Source organism: Cyprinus carpio, chromosome B5 (assembly GCF_018340385.1).
Source record: "Cyprinus carpio isolate SPL01 chromosome B5, ASM1834038v1, whole genome shotgun sequence".
Classification (NCBI taxonomy): Eukaryota; Metazoa; Chordata; class Actinopteri; order Cypriniformes; family Cyprinidae; genus Cyprinus; species Cyprinus carpio.
Genome location: NC_056601.1, coordinates 9,819,426 through 9,837,037, shown reverse-complemented (window position 1 = coordinate 9,837,037; position 17,612 = coordinate 9,819,426). Strand labels below are relative to the sequence as shown.

The 17,612-nt window shown below is 37.5% G+C and overlaps 1 protein-coding gene across 10 annotated transcripts in view; it reads left to right on the top strand.

Moving 5' to 3' along the window:
- garnl3 (GTPase activating Rap/RanGAP domain like 3) overlaps nt 1–17,612 on the top strand; it is a 64,941-nt gene that overhangs the window by 40,783 nt on the left and 6,546 nt on the right. For 7 of the 10 annotated variants that reach the window (XM_042724213.1, XM_042724215.1, XM_042724219.1 and 4 more), the window contains 24 exons: nt 3,083–3,201; nt 3,501–3,565; nt 3,681–3,744; nt 4,092–4,118; nt 4,256–4,331; nt 4,633–4,731; nt 4,826–4,929; nt 7,370–7,478; nt 7,664–7,709; nt 8,233–8,339; nt 8,761–8,876; nt 9,933–10,055; nt 10,153–10,227; nt 10,311–10,425; nt 11,432–11,458; nt 11,637–11,741; nt 12,442–12,558; nt 13,326–13,501; nt 13,648–13,806; nt 14,233–14,299; nt 14,375–14,482; nt 14,615–14,733; nt 15,548–15,683; nt 15,964–16,023. In XM_042724213.1, coding sequence (XP_042580147.1) covers nt 3,083–3,201; nt 3,501–3,565; nt 3,681–3,744; nt 4,092–4,118; nt 4,256–4,331; nt 4,633–4,731; nt 4,826–4,929; nt 7,370–7,478; nt 7,664–7,709; nt 8,233–8,339; nt 8,761–8,876; nt 9,933–10,055; nt 10,153–10,227; nt 10,311–10,425; nt 11,432–11,458; nt 11,637–11,741; nt 12,442–12,558; nt 13,326–13,501; nt 13,648–13,806; nt 14,233–14,299; nt 14,375–14,482; nt 14,615–14,733; nt 15,548–15,683; nt 15,964–16,023 — 2,319 coding nt within the window. The remainder of the gene's footprint in view (nt 1–3,082; nt 3,202–3,500; nt 3,566–3,680; nt 3,745–4,091; nt 4,119–4,255; nt 4,332–4,632; nt 4,732–4,825; nt 4,930–7,369; nt 7,479–7,663; nt 7,710–8,232; nt 8,340–8,760; nt 8,877–9,932; nt 10,056–10,152; nt 10,228–10,310; nt 10,426–11,431; nt 11,459–11,636; nt 11,742–12,441; nt 12,559–13,325; nt 13,502–13,647; nt 13,807–14,232; nt 14,300–14,374; nt 14,483–14,614; nt 14,734–15,547; nt 15,684–15,963; nt 16,024–17,612) is intronic. The other 3 variants (XM_042724216.1, XM_042724223.1, XM_042724218.1) reach the window with 3 other exon arrangements.

Genomic DNA, 17,612 nt, shown 5'->3' with positions numbered 1-17,612 from the left:
TAAGCCAGGGCGATGGCATCCACAGTCCAGTGGGCCATCCTCTGCTTAGAGATGGCCTTCCTCTTCTCCCAGCCTCTGTAACAGACAAAGAGCTTGTCCGAGGTCCTTAAGTTTTGTGTCCGGTCAACATAACATCCTCCGGAGGCAGCGCTTGCAAGTTCACCACCTGATCCCTGAAGGGAGTAGTGGGAACCTTGGGCACATAGCCAGGCCGGGGCCTCAGGATTACTTGGGAGTCAACCGGCCCAAACTCTAGGCACGAATCATCGACTGGTCCCCTACCCTCTTGATGGAGACCAGTGCAAGCAGGAGCATAGTTTTCAATGAAAGAAGCTTCAGCTTGACTGAGTGCAAAGGCTCAAATGGGCCCTGCTGTAGTGTTTTAAACACTAGAGACAGGTCCCAAGAGGGTATGGAGGGTGCCGGGGAGAATTTAACCGTCTGGCCCCCTAAGGAACCTGATGACCAGGTCATGCTTACCTACCGTCTTCCCTTCCACGTGGTCATGGTAAGCAGCGATCGCAGCGACTGACAGTGAGAGGTCTCTGGAGAGGCAAACAGGTCTACCTGAGCGGCTCCAAAACGTCTCCAAATCAGCTGGATTGTCCGGGGATGGAGTCGCCACTCTCCTGGGAATGTAGCTCAAGACACCAATCATCCAACCTCGAAAGCTCCGGAGCCGGGGAGGTTTCCTTTCGAGCCCTACCTTCTCGCCGACCTGGAAAAGCATAGGTGTCATCTCTGGATCCAATTCAGGCATTGCCACCGTCCCAGAGGGTGGCAGCACAGCCGAATCTTCCTCAGAGAGCACTCCCTCCAATGCAGCGATCGACATCCAGTCATCGGGAGGAGCACAGAAAGATACCGCCGGTATGCTCTTTGAAGAGGGCCCAGCGCGTTCCTTTGGCAGCTCAACTGGATCGGAAGCACTAGAGGAGTGGTTGGCCCCTGAGGGTTGGTTCTCTGAGGGGTTTGCCACCGCTGTAATCCTCAAACCACCCGTGTTACTGCTGGAAGTAGCCCTTGCCTGGCAGCCACCAGGATGAGCACTAGATTGTGGCAGAGGCAATGGAGCTCCTCCCCCATGGAGGAAACGGAGCCTGGCCCGCAGCTCCGAGATGGTCATCTTCCCGCAATGGGAACATGACTCATCCATGAACGCCACCTCAGTGTGTTTAATGCCCGGACACGTGAGGCAGCGATCGTGACCATCACCTGGAGCCAGGAAACGACTGCATCCAGAAACGCACAGTGAAACGGCATCTTTAAAAAAGAAATTTATCTTTACAAGAATTATTTTTCTTTACAAAGAAATTGCTCTTTCAGGAAAATGCTCTTTTAGTGCTGAGGCGCACAAGGGAAATGGCCACTTGCAACACAACAGGGGGAAGTGCAACCTGAAGTGCGCAACCCACTCGACACAGGAACGACCACTGATGAAGCGCGGTGCCGCCAACACCAAAAGCTTCCAAGAGCACGTTAAACTCGTAGCTCACTGAAGAGACTTGGTTGGAGCAGAACGATGTTGTCGTTTAGCTCCAAAGTGAAAAGCTGATATGCATTGCACCTGCTGCCTTTTTATGCTCACGCTGTGATCAGCTGCAGCTGGATGCAGTAATTGCATGCCAATGTGCATTGGCTCGTTTAGTTTACACTCGAAGTAGATTGGTCTATCGATGTGAGATCCCAGTTTGTCGGTCACCAATGTGACGTCGAGAGTGACCGACTGAAAGGGAACTGAACAGTTTGAGAATAGTCAAAGTAGGGTCGGGATTTGAGTTCTTATTAAGAACCAATTCCATTTTACCATACCATTTACCAGCTATATGCTTCATCACTCTTTTTTCTTGTCTTTCTTTGTCTCCCTTCCTCACACAAAAACAAACACTGTTGTTCCCACACGTTTTGAGGCAGATGCTGCATTATGTCTCTTTAATTGATTTAAATCACTGCAAATACCTTTCATTCAATGAGAGGGTGATTGAATGAGAGAGGGGGAGAGAGACCAAATATGCTTCAGAGGAAGGGTGGAGATGCAGAGACAGACCAGATCTTGTCTTCTAATTAGATTTCAGCCTCTTTTCATTTGTCTTCTGTCTGTAAACCTGGTCTGTCTCAGTCCAAAATATTCTCCTCAAACAGCAGGCTTCCATCCCTTCCTTCCTCTTTCCCTCTTATTCTGATGCGCCAGGAATAGATCTAAATAAACAGGCATCTTCACAGTTACGTCTCTGAGGACAGTTCACATGGTCACAGCACTTTGGTGTGGCATCTATTGCGCAGGCAGCACATCAAGAAGGCAGAAAAGAAAATAGCTCCAAAAACTTTTATATGCATCATCCATTTTTTTTGCTGTACACTGCCATTGAAATGTTTGGGGTTAGTAAGATATGGCACACTATATTAATGCAAAATGACAGTAAAGACATTTAGTGAAGTGACGTGACATACAGCCAAGTATGGTGACCCATACTCAGAATTCGTGCTCTGCATTTAACCCATCCAAAGTGCACACACACTGTAGTGAACACACACCCGGAGCAGTGGCCAGCCATTTATGCTGCAGCCCCGGGAGCAGTTGGGGGTTCGGTAGGGCACCTCAGTTGTGGTATTTCCAGCCTGAGACTCGAACCCACAACCTTAGGGTTAGGAGTTAAACTCTCTTACCACTAGGCCACTTCCCCCCTTTATGATGTTACAAAAGATTTCCTTTTCTAATTTGTACTGTGTTTATTTATTATGTAAATATAAATACACACACAAACAGTATATATTTTGAAAATATTTACATTTATACATTTACATATTCTTATATTTTATATTATATATAAATATATTACATATAAAAACAAAAATTTTCTTAAATATATACATTAAATATACATTTAATATAAATATAAATATCTCAATATTAATTATAAATATCTATTTTAATAAATATTATATTTAATAAATATATACAGTATACACATTTGTAAACAAAAAAGGTTATTTTGGATGCGATTAATCATTTGACAGCACTAATATATATATAGCTACTGAAATAAAAACCAGAGGCAGTGACTTTCCCTTCATTCTGTAGTTCATCAAAACTACGTGGGGATGGATGCAGAGAAGAATCCCTTCTTCCTGTCTGTGGTTCTGTCAGACCAGAACAACCAGAGGGTCCCACAGTATCGAGCCATCCTGTGGCGCAAGACGGTGAGTCAGCCAGTGACAGGTAACAGCATGTGTGTGCGTCACTTTTGCTCTGTGCAGTGACTCACATAACAGATTGACCACTTCATGAAGCGACTCTACATTGTTTGGCTCTGTTGTCTCAAAGGCCAGCATGTGAAGACGAAATGGCTAAAAAAAAACCTGAATAGCACAGTGACACGGTATTAAATGTCACTTTCCTATGAGCAACAAGTTCTCGGTTTTAAAACCCTGTGTCGTAGCCTCCAGTCATATTTCGCTTAATATATGTATAATTTGCTAAATGTGTCCTTCTCCTTTAGGGTACTCTAAAAATCAGCCTTCCATACAGTCCGACAAAAACACTATCAGTCAAATCTATATTAAGGTAAGTCTGTTTATAATGCATCCTGCTTGCCAGTAAACAAATGCACATGCAAGCATTTAATTTGAGCAAAACAGATTAAAATGCATTGCATTCATATGACCCTTTTGTCCTCCAGTGCCATGAATGTGGATCGTTTTGAAAAGGGCCCGAGGGAAATCCTTAACCCAGAGATTCAGAAGGTGCTCACCCACACCTGTCAATCACATGTTGTCTACTCTGTTAATTACTGTCGGTTTCTGCTCTGGTTTGTAGTTCTGCTTCATAATCATTCAAACACAGGCACTGTGTGAGCTTCTGTTGCTCCAGAGAGCTTTGCCTTTGTCGAAATATATGCCGCTAATCAAAGGCTATTGTCGGCAGCATTCAGATATTTGAATGCATGAACACGCTCCCTGTAATGTTTGTGTAACCCACACTATTAGTCCTCCTAACTGGTGTTTAGAAATTTAACCTTCCTGGAAACTGAATTATTTATTGTACTGAGATATAATTCATGTTTTTTATTTATTTATTTTTTTGTTGGCAGGACTTACTGGTGCTGGAGGAGCAAGAGGTGTGTACTGTCAAATGTGTGTATGTGTTTGATTTATGTATGCAATGCGAATAAATGACCTTATTAATGATTTCTCTATCAGTTTGTTAATGAATTCCCAATGTATGCTCATCACATATGTTTGTATGTTCTCACAGGGTAGTGTAAACTTTAAATTTGGTGTTCTTTATGCCAAAGATGGACAGTTGACAGATGATGAAATGTTCAGCAATGGTGAGCACAGAACCACTCCTAATATGCTCATAATACTAAATATTTTGTTTGTTCCTTTCTACTTTCAATATTTGTGCTATATATGCACAATGTTAAATAATAATTACCAATAGCAAAATAGATGTGATTCTGTAGATTCTATTTGAATGTTATTTCAATCAGAAATATGCCATATTAATTCACATTCATTTTAGTATATGCATGTGAACAGCATAAGGTGGCTCACTTGATGTTTGTTAAATTTATTAATGCTCTGTATTCATATTGGTTTTGTATTTTATTTAATTTTTATTTTTTTCAGAATCAGGAAGTGAGAATCTTGATAAATTTCTGAATCTCCTTGGTGACACAATCTGTCTGCAAGGATGGGCAGGGTATCGAGGAGGACTGGACACTAAGAGTAGGACAAAAAAACATTTTACAGATCAACAGAGGATTTTTTTTTTCCTTTCAAGTGAATTTTGCTTATTCATGTTCTCTCTTTATCTGTTTAGATGACACTACAGGAATAAATTCCATTTACACAGTCTATCAGGGTCATGAGCTCATGTTCCATGTTTCCACCATGTTACCTTATTCTAAAGAGAACAAACAACAGGTAAGATAAAAAACACATAAGCTATAAGATGCACAGTATATTTGTACCATATTGTTTTTGACCAATATTTTTTATTTTTGACCATTCAAAAAGTTTGGGGGCTTTTATTGTACATTATAATGTTGTGCCTTAATTCACTTGTCGTATTTAAAATTACTAATTTTACTTTTTAATGTTTGGATTTTAATTTATTTAGACAATATAGTATAAAATTGTTATGTCATTTACCAACCATGACAATATTATCAAGTTTTCGTATTATCAGTATCATTATCAGCCCATTCCCAATATGAGCACTATCCAAACAGGTTTTTCTAAAACCAGTTGTGTCTGAATAAGACTTTAGACACACACACACACACACACACACACACACAAAACACATCCATGTAAAACTATAAACAGAATAAGAGAAAGACAAGTAGAGAGCAGAGGACACAGACAGAGAAAAGGAGGACTGAAAGAGAAATTTGAATGATAGCAAAAGTGAAGGGAGCTGCATGTGTTTGTTGAGGCAGAAAGGAGGCAGTCTGTAGCTCAGTAGGTGGTGAGGGGAAAACAGGCTATATTTAACATCCAAAAGCACTGGACATCACAGCGGTCAGTCTCTCCCTCTCTTTTCTCTTCTGCCCTTCCCCCTTCAGCTCCATATCCTGATTACATCAAGCGTCAATCACTTCACTCTCTCTCACTTCATATCCCTTTCTTCTCTTGATTATATCACACACAGCAATCCTTCTTTCTCGCTCTCTCTCTCTTTCTCTCCCATTCCGTCAGATCATATGTCTGATTGAGTACAAGTAGTGCTCTTGTGCACTGGAGTGCTTGTGGAAACATTCACAATAGCAGGATTTTCAAAGTATTTGTGTCGGTTCAAGGTCTTGGCACTCTACAGCCAAGAGCCTCTTCAGCCCTTCATGTCAATAACCACCTTTTTACCAATGCTGAACCGCTCATGAAAAGGGAAGGAAAGCTGATGCGCTCCAAAAGTCTCTTGCCGACCCCTAAAAGCATTCAGACAAACCAAATAGTCAGAAGACTCAAAAATCAAGTAGAGTCCACAAGGGAGAGTGAGTCTTTTCTTGAAAGAAAACTCTTTTTAAAGGTTGAGTTCACACACACAAAAAAGGAAATTCAGTTATAATTTTCTCACCCTCATGTCATTCCAAACCCAAATGAGTTTCAAATGAGTGGAACACAAAAGAAGGACCTTTACAGTTATTTTCCATCAAGGACAGTTCATAGTAACTACATCTGTCAAGCTACAAAACAGAAAAAAGAAAAAAAAAACACCAGCATGTCATCATAAAAGTGACTTGTGTGGTATATTTCAACTACTTTGAACTTATGAGATTTGTGTGAGGAGCATTTTTGAATCTGTAACCTTTCTGAATCTGCAACATTTTTAAATGGGTAAATAGCTGTAAATCATACGATATTTAAGTCGTTATTTACAGATTCAAAAATGTTGCATTGTTGCGTTTCTGTTCAAGTTGCAAAATTTAATTATGCAAATTAATTAACATTTAAAAAAAATATTGTGACATGAAACAAGGAGTTTCCATCCCATGTGTTCGATGGAACATAATCATCACTCAATAACCTGTGCTATGAAACTGACTTAACAGTATAATGTTGAAGCAAAGCCAAATAATTGTTTTCAGGTAATTTTATTCACAATTTTGGAAATTTTATACATGAGGTACAATTTTATAAAACATGAGGTGTTTTTGGAGTTAATGGACTGATCATAGAAGGCTCAACCCTGCTTGTAATATGCTAAAAACATGTAAGAGTCAGTCAGGTTGCTATTGTTCAAGTGTTACATGGTATGTCACTGGAAGTATGCTCTTGTGCAAGGAAGAGGGGAAGTGGCAGAGAATTATAATTTAGCTCTCAGTAGAAATGAATCTGTCGCTGCAATAAGTAAATACTCATTCCTGTCACAGCTCACGCTCATGCATCTGTGTCTGGATGTGTGTGTTTGTGTGTGAGAGAGAAAGAGAATGAGAAAGATAGCTGGCGGAGAGGGGCAGGTGAAAAGCAGCCATGTAGTAATTGAGCTTTAAGGGGATGTTTGTGTGTGTGTGTGTGTGTGTGTGTGTGTGTGCGCTCTTGAGATAAAAGATAAAAGCTCCTTTCCGACCGTAATGGTTCAGACTCATTAACAAGCTCAATTATGCTTTCTGGCTAACAGGCTTGAGGTGTCAGAGGTCATATAGCATCTTTTGAATGTCCACACATGCACACACACCAAACGCACCAACAAACCTACACACATAGGCATGTGCTCTTTTCAAAATGAAACATTTGTCCATCATTTGTTCATACTGGAGAGAAAAAAAAAGTTGGTGTAATAGTGTCAGGTAACAAAAGCAGCTTTTTAAAAATGTGTTTCATGAATGCATGATTATAGCTTTCATTATTTCAATCTGTGCAGGTAGAGAGGAAGAGACATATTGGGAACGACATTGTGACCATTGTGTTTCAGGAGGGAGATGACGCCTCTCCGTCCTTCAAACCCTCTATGATTCGCTCCCATTTCACACGTATCCTTCATCCTCAAGCTGAGTGGAAATGATTAAATGAGTCACTCAGTGACAGCAATTAGGCTATTTATGGGTGGTTTTTTTGTTTTGTTTTTTTACAAGACAATGATTAAAAATACATGTAAATAAAATTTAGCAGTTTTGCACATCAAGCAATTGTATAATTTCCTTTACATAAACCACAGATATTTTTGCCTTAGTTCGATATAACAGCCAGAATGATAGTTACAGGTATGTGTGTATATTTGAGGTTTTACTTTTTATGCATAGCATATGTTAAATGTTGTTTTAATAATATAATAAATATACACTACTGTTCCAAAGTTTGGGTGAAGTAAGATTTTTTAGATTAAATTAATACTTTTATTCAGCTAGGGTGCATTAATTTGATAAAAAACGAAAGTAAGGACATTTTGAGTGTTACAAAAATTTCCATTTCAAATCTCTCCTGTTCTTTTGACCATTCTCTTCATCAAATAATCCTTAAAAAAATAGGCAGCACAACTGTTTTCAAAGTTGATCATATCTGCATGTTAAAATGATTTCTGAAGGATCATGTGACACTGAAGAAGTAATAGCTGCTGAAAATTCAGTTTTGTCTTCAAAGGAAAAAAAAATATTTTAAATTATATTTAAATAGAAATGAGATATTTTACATTACAATAATATTTTAGACTTCAAAAACATAAGAAAAAAAACTTATCTGAATGGTAGTGTATATTATTTGTATCTTAATCATTTTGTTTTGTTGCAGGTTGAAGATTTTCTCAGAGGAGAGTGTGCCGCTGTTTGGCCCACCACTCCCTTCCCCTCCAGTGTTCACAGACCACCAGGAGTTCAGGGACTTTTTACTAGTTAAATGTTAGTAAATTCACCAGTACATAAAGTTTTGTTCATAATCTTTCACCAAAATATAACAACTTTCCCACTTTATCACTTTTCTGCTGATGTAATCAAGCCTGAGCATTCCAGCCATATCACATCCTAGCTAATTAAAGCCATAAAATCTAAAACTACTAATATTTCATGTCCCAGCCAGTCAAAATAGATTACATCATTTTAAATGCATTCCAAATGTCATTTCATGTTGTCTGCTTTACACAGACCTCCTGTGGATATACACCTGTGTTTTTCTGTTGCCAGCTTTAATGGTTTGTTTTGGCTCATGAACTCCGTAAAGCAGATGCTTCCATTAAACAGAGCTTGTAAAATGTGTCATGCTGTTTCCTAAGGGTAACTCTGTTACATAATACTGCTACCTTTATCCTTCTGTCTCCAATAGTAATAAATGGAGAAAAAGCCACTCTTGAGACCCCCACTTTTGCTCAGAAACGTCAGCGCACGCTGGACATGCTGATCAGATCCTTGAACCAGGATCTCATGCCTGACATGCCCAAGGTATGGACACATAGTGTTTCTCAGTCAGGGGCTGGAGCCCACTAGGGGGCCTCAGCAAACTGCCAAGGGGGCCTCAAAATTAAAATAAGCCAAAAGAACTAAAAATTAAGATATCTCTCACTTTAATTAACCTCTAAACAACGGTTTTATTTTTTCCTTTTGAAGAATCAGCATTCCCATTGTCTTGAAAAAAACAAACTGATATATATATATATATATATATATATATATATATATATATATATATATATATATATATATATATATATGAGGAAGCCAAATTTTAATAGTGTGATTTCTAGGCCTGAAAATGCGATCTTTTAATTACATGAACCCTTTTCATAATGAATGTGTATTTTTTTAGTTATGCCAAGCTCTATTTTTTTTTTTTTCCTGTTAGAAATTGTGAGTAAATGATACATTTAAAAAATAAACCTATCTAGTAAATTACAAACAACTGAAGGAGTCATGGAGCCTTCAAATACTATTGTGCACATGAAGGGCCTTGGATTCAAAAAGGTTGAAAAGCACTGATCTAGCTCAATACTTTTCTGTATTTCACTATGTTTATCCTCAGACTTTTACCTCATTTCCTTTTCTGACATATATTTTCAGATGTTTTGCACTGTTTCTCCGCAGTGTTCTTTTTTAGTCATATATACACCACTCTTCCAAACCGCTGTTTGGCAGCCCCCGTCACTTGCCACTAGAGTTGGCATTGTCTTTTTAGTTAAAATCTGACTTTCATCATACTCTGACAGTAAACCTTTCTGTTGTGTTGCTCTCATATGCAGCAAGACAACCGCTCAACTGATAACTTTATTTTAACAAATTAATCTTTTGAATGATTTCTTTATCAAAAAGAATCATAAATGAGTGTTCTATAGTAGAAGCAGAATTTGAACCATCATTATTTGATTCTTAACTCTATCTAGGTGATGGCTGGTTAGGTACAGTGGTGTAAGAATTTGTTAGTTTCTGCTATGCTCTCTGTCTTTCTGTCTGTTTCTGGGTCAGTCTCTCAGATCCATCTTTATCTGTATACCGCTCCTGTAGGTTCCCTTTTCTCCGCAGAACATGCTGAACCGACGCTCATTCAGCGATGTACTGCCAGAGTCACCCAAATCCGCCCGTAAAAAAGAAGAGGCACGCCAGGCTGAGTTTGTTCGAGTGGGACAGGTAAGATGTAGATATACAAATAAAATATAAAGATATGGCATGAAAGACAATGTCACAATATAAGTGATGTCATTAATAGATATAATATTGCGTCCAGGCCTTGAAGCTGAAAACTATAGTTCGAGGTGATGCACCCACCAGTTTAGTCACCACTGGTCTTTGCAGGAAAGAGGTGAGAGGGCAAGGGGAAAGTGAGATGGATGCTGTTATTTTGTTTACAGTTCATCTCTAACTGTGTTGCCATGTTCTCTGCAGCCATGGGAGTCACAGTCATTCTGCAGTAGCTTCCCGTATGATATAGTCTGTGGAGATTCGTGGGGACAGTCATTACTGGTTGCCACGGATTCAGCAGGGGTCATGCTGCTGGAGGGTGAGAATGCTTTTTAATGAGAAACAATACAACTGGACAGAGGAGCAGTTTTCTTACAGATGACACGTAAAGACAGACTGAATGTAACGCTGACCAGCTTTTTTTGATGGAATGTATTAATGGACATTGAACTGAGTTCATTTCAATAATAATTACATTAAATGGACAGTTAAACCAAAAAACGAATTTGGGTGGGGGGGGGGGGTAGATGTGGAATACAAAAAGAAACTTGATGCTGCTTTTTTCCATACAATAAAAAGGAACAATGAGAAGAGGCAAACTTACAAACTGACAAAATACACAAAAATACTAGTGCCGACAATTTGTGCACCAGGTTTTAATGCGAGCATCCTGCTTAACTTTTTTTGTTGCCTGTGGAAAAAAGAAAAATCACACTGGGTTGGAATGTGAGGATGAGGAAACAAAATAAACACTACCATTCAAAAGAGGGTCTGTAAGATTTGAAATGTTTTTGACAGAAATCTCTTATGCTCACTCAGGCTGCATTTATTTGATGAAAAATACTGTAAAAACAGGATTATGAAATATTATTATAATTTTAAAATAAGAGTTTTCAGTTTTAATGTTTCAAAATGTAATTTATTCCTGTGATAGCAAAGCTGAACAGTCTTCAGATTCTTCAGAAATCTTTCTAATATTCTAATATGTTGTGCTGCTTAATATTTTTATGGAAACAATGCTTTAGGATTTTTCATTTATTTATTATTATTATTTTTTTTTTTTTTTTTTGATGAATAGCCTTCAATGAATAATCCATTTTTCAGGATTCTTCCAAAAAACAGCCTTTATTTAAATTTTGTAACAGTATAAATCACTTTAATTGCACTCTTGATCAATTTAATGTCCTTCCTGAAAAAGTATTAAATTATTTTAAAAAATAAATAAATAAATACTGACCCCAGACTTTTGAATGGTAGTGTTCAAGGCACTTTTTTTTTTCTTTTTTTTTTTTTTGAAATTTGATTACCTCTATCTTCCCTTTTAGCCTCAGATCCACTGTTCTCCAATGCAGGTATGTAAAGCAAAACCATTACACTACAGAAGAAACAAATGCTTATAAATATTACAAAGAATTTGACCCAGTACGTTTGGTGATCAAATGTGTTTGTTAATCAAAGTGAGCAAATCTTAGTGCGGGATTGAGTTACCATGCAGACCACAAACTAATCTTGCTTTGCATGCTGATCTAGATTCACCAACCCTGCCTCCAGTGCAGGTATTTGACAAAACCTTGACTGTCAAACAAATGCACCTGCTTGAACCTCAGGACCTCCTCATTGCAAGAGCAGATAAGGGTAAGATGTGTGTTGTTTTTATATTTACATGAACATATGAATATGAGACAGTTTGTATGTGGGTAGAAGAAAGGGTGTGAAATGAGAGACATCGTGAGAAAGAAAGAGACCAAAGCAAAGTGGCAAAGGAAACTCTAGGTCTTTGCTCTAATGAGCATCTTTAGCCAACAGGGAATAGCACAAAATAGTATCTCAAACACACACACACACACACACACACATGCGGGCAGCATCTCTGGGTCACATTGTCAAGACTTATAGCTCATTATAAAGAGAAGCCCGGACTAAAGATCCATGTAATTTAGAGTCTACCACCATCTTCTATTCTGATCATTAGTTCAAGACGGCGTACAGCAAACTCTCACTCTTACTGGAAAGCACAGCTAATCCAGAGGGAAAATAATGAATTGGTTATCAATTCGGTCACCAAGCAACTTTCATTCACTAGGACAGGCATTTGTAAACCAAACATGCTGCACTAGCTGAGATGTCATTCAGTTTAATGAGACAGGTCTCTCATTTGTTGCCAGCCAGTTATCATATAGTTATGGTTCTGAAAGCTGTTGTTTGTAGAATTCACTAAACAGCTAAAGTAATCACACTCATTTGAATATTCAAACTGAACCAGAGTGCTTGAGTCTTTACATCAAATTAAGCTTTAATTCCAATTGCTTTTTATCCAATTTCCACTGTGTTGCAGGGAAAGATGCTCGACTGTATGTTTACAGACTGAGTACTCTCAAACGGGGGATAGAGGAGCGGCAGCTTGTCCGCACAAAGTATGACAGTCGAGAGAACAAGCTTGAGAAAACCAAAGGTACGAAAGAAAGACTTTTATCATCATCACCCACACAAATATTTTAAATCATTTAAAATTGGACAATATTATTTAAACTCTAAATATGAGTGTTGGTGAAGCAACATTCTGAAATAGAAATTTTCTAATTCAAAGTAGTTAAAAGAATAGTTCACCCAAATTGAAAATTCTGCCATTAATTACTTAGCCTAATGTCATTTCAAACCTGTAAGACCTTCGTTCATCTTCAGAACACAAATTAAGATTTTTTTATGAAATTTTATGAATTAGACAGCAACACAACTCGTTCAAGAGTCAGAAAGGTAATAAGGAGATCGTTAAAATAGTCCATGTGACATCAGTGGTTCAACCTTAATTTTAAGAAGCTTTTTGTACATAAAGAAAAAAAAATAATGACTTTATTATTAAAATTACAGCTGAACCACTGATTTCGCATGAACTATTTTAATGATGTCCTTACTACCTTTCTGGGCCTTGAAGATGGTAGTTCTGTTGCGGTCTCTGCCAGGTCAAAAATATCTTGGATTTTATAAAAAATATCTTCAATTGTATTTTGAAGATTATCAAAGGTCTTGTGGGTTTGGAACATTAGGGTAAGTACTTAGTGATAGAATTTTCATTTTTGGGTGAACTTTCCCTATAAGCTTATTAAAGCTATGCAGTCTATTTGACAAATTTGAAGTTTCTTAAAGAATTTAATAATTAGCTAATAAATTTGATGATTTCCAAGATCATCGCAATCAAGTAACTGAAATGTGTTTCCTCAGGCTGCCATCTCTACTCCATAAACACGCATCATGGGGTGGAGCTCAGAATCGTTGCAGCGATAAGAAACAAGCTCCTTCTGATCACAAGGAAACAGTCACGCCTTGATTGCCTCAGCTCTATCGCTACAGTCACAGGGACTACTGACTCACCTGTGGAAGAGTTCCAGTACATACGGGTATGAGATGGATTCAGCAATCTTAACATCATGCATTGAAGTTAACTGCATTTTATTGCCACTTGTAGTTTATAGACAAGTGGTTCTCACAGACCAAATTTTCAAAAGCTCTCAACAGTGTGAATGTTTGCTGTCTCCTTTCTTAGGAGATCTGCTTATGTGACTCACCGGTGGTCATGGCCCTGGTTGATGGCCCAACAGGAGAGAATGATCACATGATCTGTGTCGCCTACAGACATCAGTTTGACTTGATCAATGAGAGTACAGGAGACGCTTACAGACTACACCATGTAGACTCCAACCGGGTGAGAAACAGCCACTTGAATACAACATACACTATTTGTGGTCAGGAATATTATTCTTTTTTATATAAAATATATTTTTCTATTTAGCAAGGATCCACTTAATTGATCAAAAGTGACAGTAAAGATATTTAGAATGTTACAAAAGATTTTTCTCAAATAAATGAACTATTCATCAAAGAATCCGGACAAAAAATGTATAAGTTTTCACCAAAATATTAAGAAGCTCAACTGTTTTCAACATTGATATTAGCAAGCAATGTTCTTTTTAGCTGCAAATTAGCATATAAAACGATTTCTGAAGGCTCATGTGACACTGACTACTGGAGTTTTATACAATCTAGATATCCTTCCCTTCCCTTTATCAGTTATGTACACCAAACTGTCAGTTTTTGATTGGTAACATGAGTCTTTATTACTTTTCTCCAGGTGAACTTTGTTTCTGCCATAGATGTGTATGAAGATGGAGAGGCTGGACTTCTTCTTTGCTATAACAGTTAGTGTCTATTACAGTGTCAGTAATTGCATCTGCATAGTCAGAGTCACTAAAGCTGGAATTTTCTTTTAACAGATATCTGCGTCTATAAAAAGGTCTGTCCGTTTAATGGAGCAACACCCATGATTCAGCCCAATACTTCAGACTTCCATTTCAGCTGGAACCAAATGCCCAACGCTATTGGTCAGTACCTTTAGGATCTTAAATATTCTTTTGTTATTACTACTTTTTCTACAGTTCAACAATCGTGTCGCATTTGCATTAGTGGGAATATATTTGAGATGTCTCTCTATTCTGTCACTTCCTGTGTCACAGTGTGTGCGTTCCCGTACATCCTTGCGTTCACCACTGACTCCATAGAGATTCGATTAGTCGTCAATGGCAACCTAGTATATACAGCTGTCGTTCCGGAATTGCAACTGACTGCGTCCAGAGTAAGTGTTCTATCCATAAGGTTCTGCCTATGAAGACCATTTTATAGCAGTGTATTTATCTTGTGCAAATGACATTGTTATTGTACAGTCTGAAACCATATTTTAAATCTTTTATAATACTACTACACTCTTTTTAGGTTACTTTTTAAATAAAGACTTTTTCCATCCATAAGACTTTATTTGATCAAAAATCATTAAAACAGTAATATTATTAGAATTTACAAAAAACGTTTGATATTTTAATATATTTTAAAATTGAATTTATTGTCGGTGCCGATAGCATTGTGGGCAGTGCACCGTTGTGATACGGGTGTCCCAAGATTGAATCCCGACTCGAGGGCAAAAAAATATAATTGATTCCTGTAATGGCAAATGTATTATCAATTTTGAAAAACTTAATATCTTTTTTTGGAAACCATGAACGATTTTTCATGATTCTTTGATGAATATTAAGTTCAGAAGAACAGCATTTACTTAAAAAAGACTTTTTTGCAACAATTTAAGTCTTTACTGTCACTTTTGATCAATTTAATGCATCTTTTCTGAACAAAAATGTTAATTTAGTTTTTAAAAAAAAAAAATCTCACTAACTACAGAATTGACACAGATTTAACACATGGACAATTTATTAACAACAGCAGAAAATATATTGATTGTTGTCTCTTTTATAAGATCTGTATAAATAAATAATATTTATTAAATAATAATAAATCATTCTTCTGTATAAATTATACAGATCCTTTCCAAACATTCATCAGTCATTTCACATTTCCTACAGTTTTTATCGTTATTTCTTCCTCTCTTTTTTCCGTAGTCTGATATCTATTTCATCTCGTCAGCACCTATAAACTCTGCCTCCAACTGTAGCTCCAGAGACACTAGTTCCCAGAGTTCCCCTCAGACTCCAACCGGCTACGAGATGCCTGTCTTCCCTTCGCCGCTTGGAGATGGTAGGCTTCTGCTCCAGATGAAACAATTACACTGAATTTCCATGCTATTAAACTTAATATAGAGGTTAAACATGGGTATTTGCATTCAGGATTTGACAGTGTGTGATACTGGGAAAATTTGCCTATTGCCCCCAAGTATATGATATGTTGCAGTTCTTCTGGTAGTGAGTTTTGTATGCGAGTCGTCAGTCTGTGTTTGTGTATTGTCTTACGATGCATTTGTCTTTTAATCTGTGTGTGGGTTGGGTTGATATATTACTCTTTTCCATCCCTGGTCCAGATTGTATTCGGATCCCCTACGGCACCAAGCTATCCCTCTACATGTCTAAAGACTCTGAAGGTACTGCAGGCACTTCTGCTGCCTATATTTCCTATGCTGCCTCACTAATGCACGCTACGACGGAGACTCACCCTGTCTATAATTCAATTAACAGACGCATGCAGACGGTGCTGAGTGAAATATGCAGCTAACATAATGTGTCCCTTCCTTCTTGCAGTCTCACAGAATGAATGACAGAGACAGAGAAAAATGGTGGCTTGAGTTTTTAAGAAAAAAGATGAACAGTGGAGAGAAACTGAAATGAAAGATATAGAGAGGTGGAAGAGGAAATCAATAGACAGAGAGAGACAGATACATAGAGACAGACAGAGATGGCTGAACAGACGCTTTAGGGAAATGGGACACATTTGCTGCAGCATGAGTTACAGATCGCTGTGTCACCATGGATACTTTTGTCAGAGCCCTTCTTCATACATACACAGACACACACACACACACACACACACAAGCAGTCTGGACGGCCCTCCAGAGCTTAGCACTTTTGTCTACACACAAGGCCTGAAGAGGGCCATCAAGGGGCTGTGACAAAATCCATATCCTGGTGTTTTTAAACATCCAGCCAACTGTCTGTGGCTGCCATTTTTGCACCATGGGAAATAGATGGATAACATTAATCATCCCAACGTAACATTCACAATACAACAAGACTGTGTTGTACACAGATTTGTAACACTTTACTATAAGGCTCAATTTGTTAACAAGTTAATGCATTTGGAATCATGAACTAAAAATGAACAGTACTTTTACAGCATTTATTAATCTGTTCTTTCTACAAATTCATTACTAACATTTCAAGCAGTATAAACATTAGTGTTTTTCCCACAAACATAAATGAATAATTATCAATGTTATATTTATAAATTAACATTAACCTGGATTAATAAATGCTGTAAATGCATGATGCATTAGCTAAATTCAGCTAAATTCACCTTATTGTCAAGTGTTACCATTTCTTGTTGTATGTTTTTATTTTCTTTAAATCTGTATAAAACAAATTTGATTATTATTCTTTTACATATATTACCATTTGGGGTTTGGTAAGATTATTTTATGTTTTTGAAAAAAAGTCTTATGCTTACCAAGGATGCATTTATTTGATAAAAAATTTAATGAAAAATGTAATGTTGTGAAATGTTATCCATTTTAAATAACGGTTTTCTAATTTAATGTAAATTACTAATTTAATGTAAACAACTCCTCAGCAGTTGCTGTCCTGTTCTGTCTAAAATATAAACACTTATTGTAGTGGTACCATAATGATTCAGGATAAGACAAAAACACGCTTTGGAAGACAGATTCATAATATAATTGCAGATTTTGTAAATTCTGAAGAAAAAAAAAAGTGACAGTGTACCGTTACTGTCTTACTGACCCAAATTTAAATGGTAGTGTTTGTGTGCGCGTGTATATGCACGCGCACACACACACACACACACACACACACACTCAATACAATGTGTTTATGTATATATTTCTTTCCCAAGTTGCTGTTCCATGGTACAAAGATGACTTTGGAATACTTTCAGTGTATTCCAGACACACGCATGGATTTATAACAAAACAGACCTGTGTTTGATTATGGCTCTCTA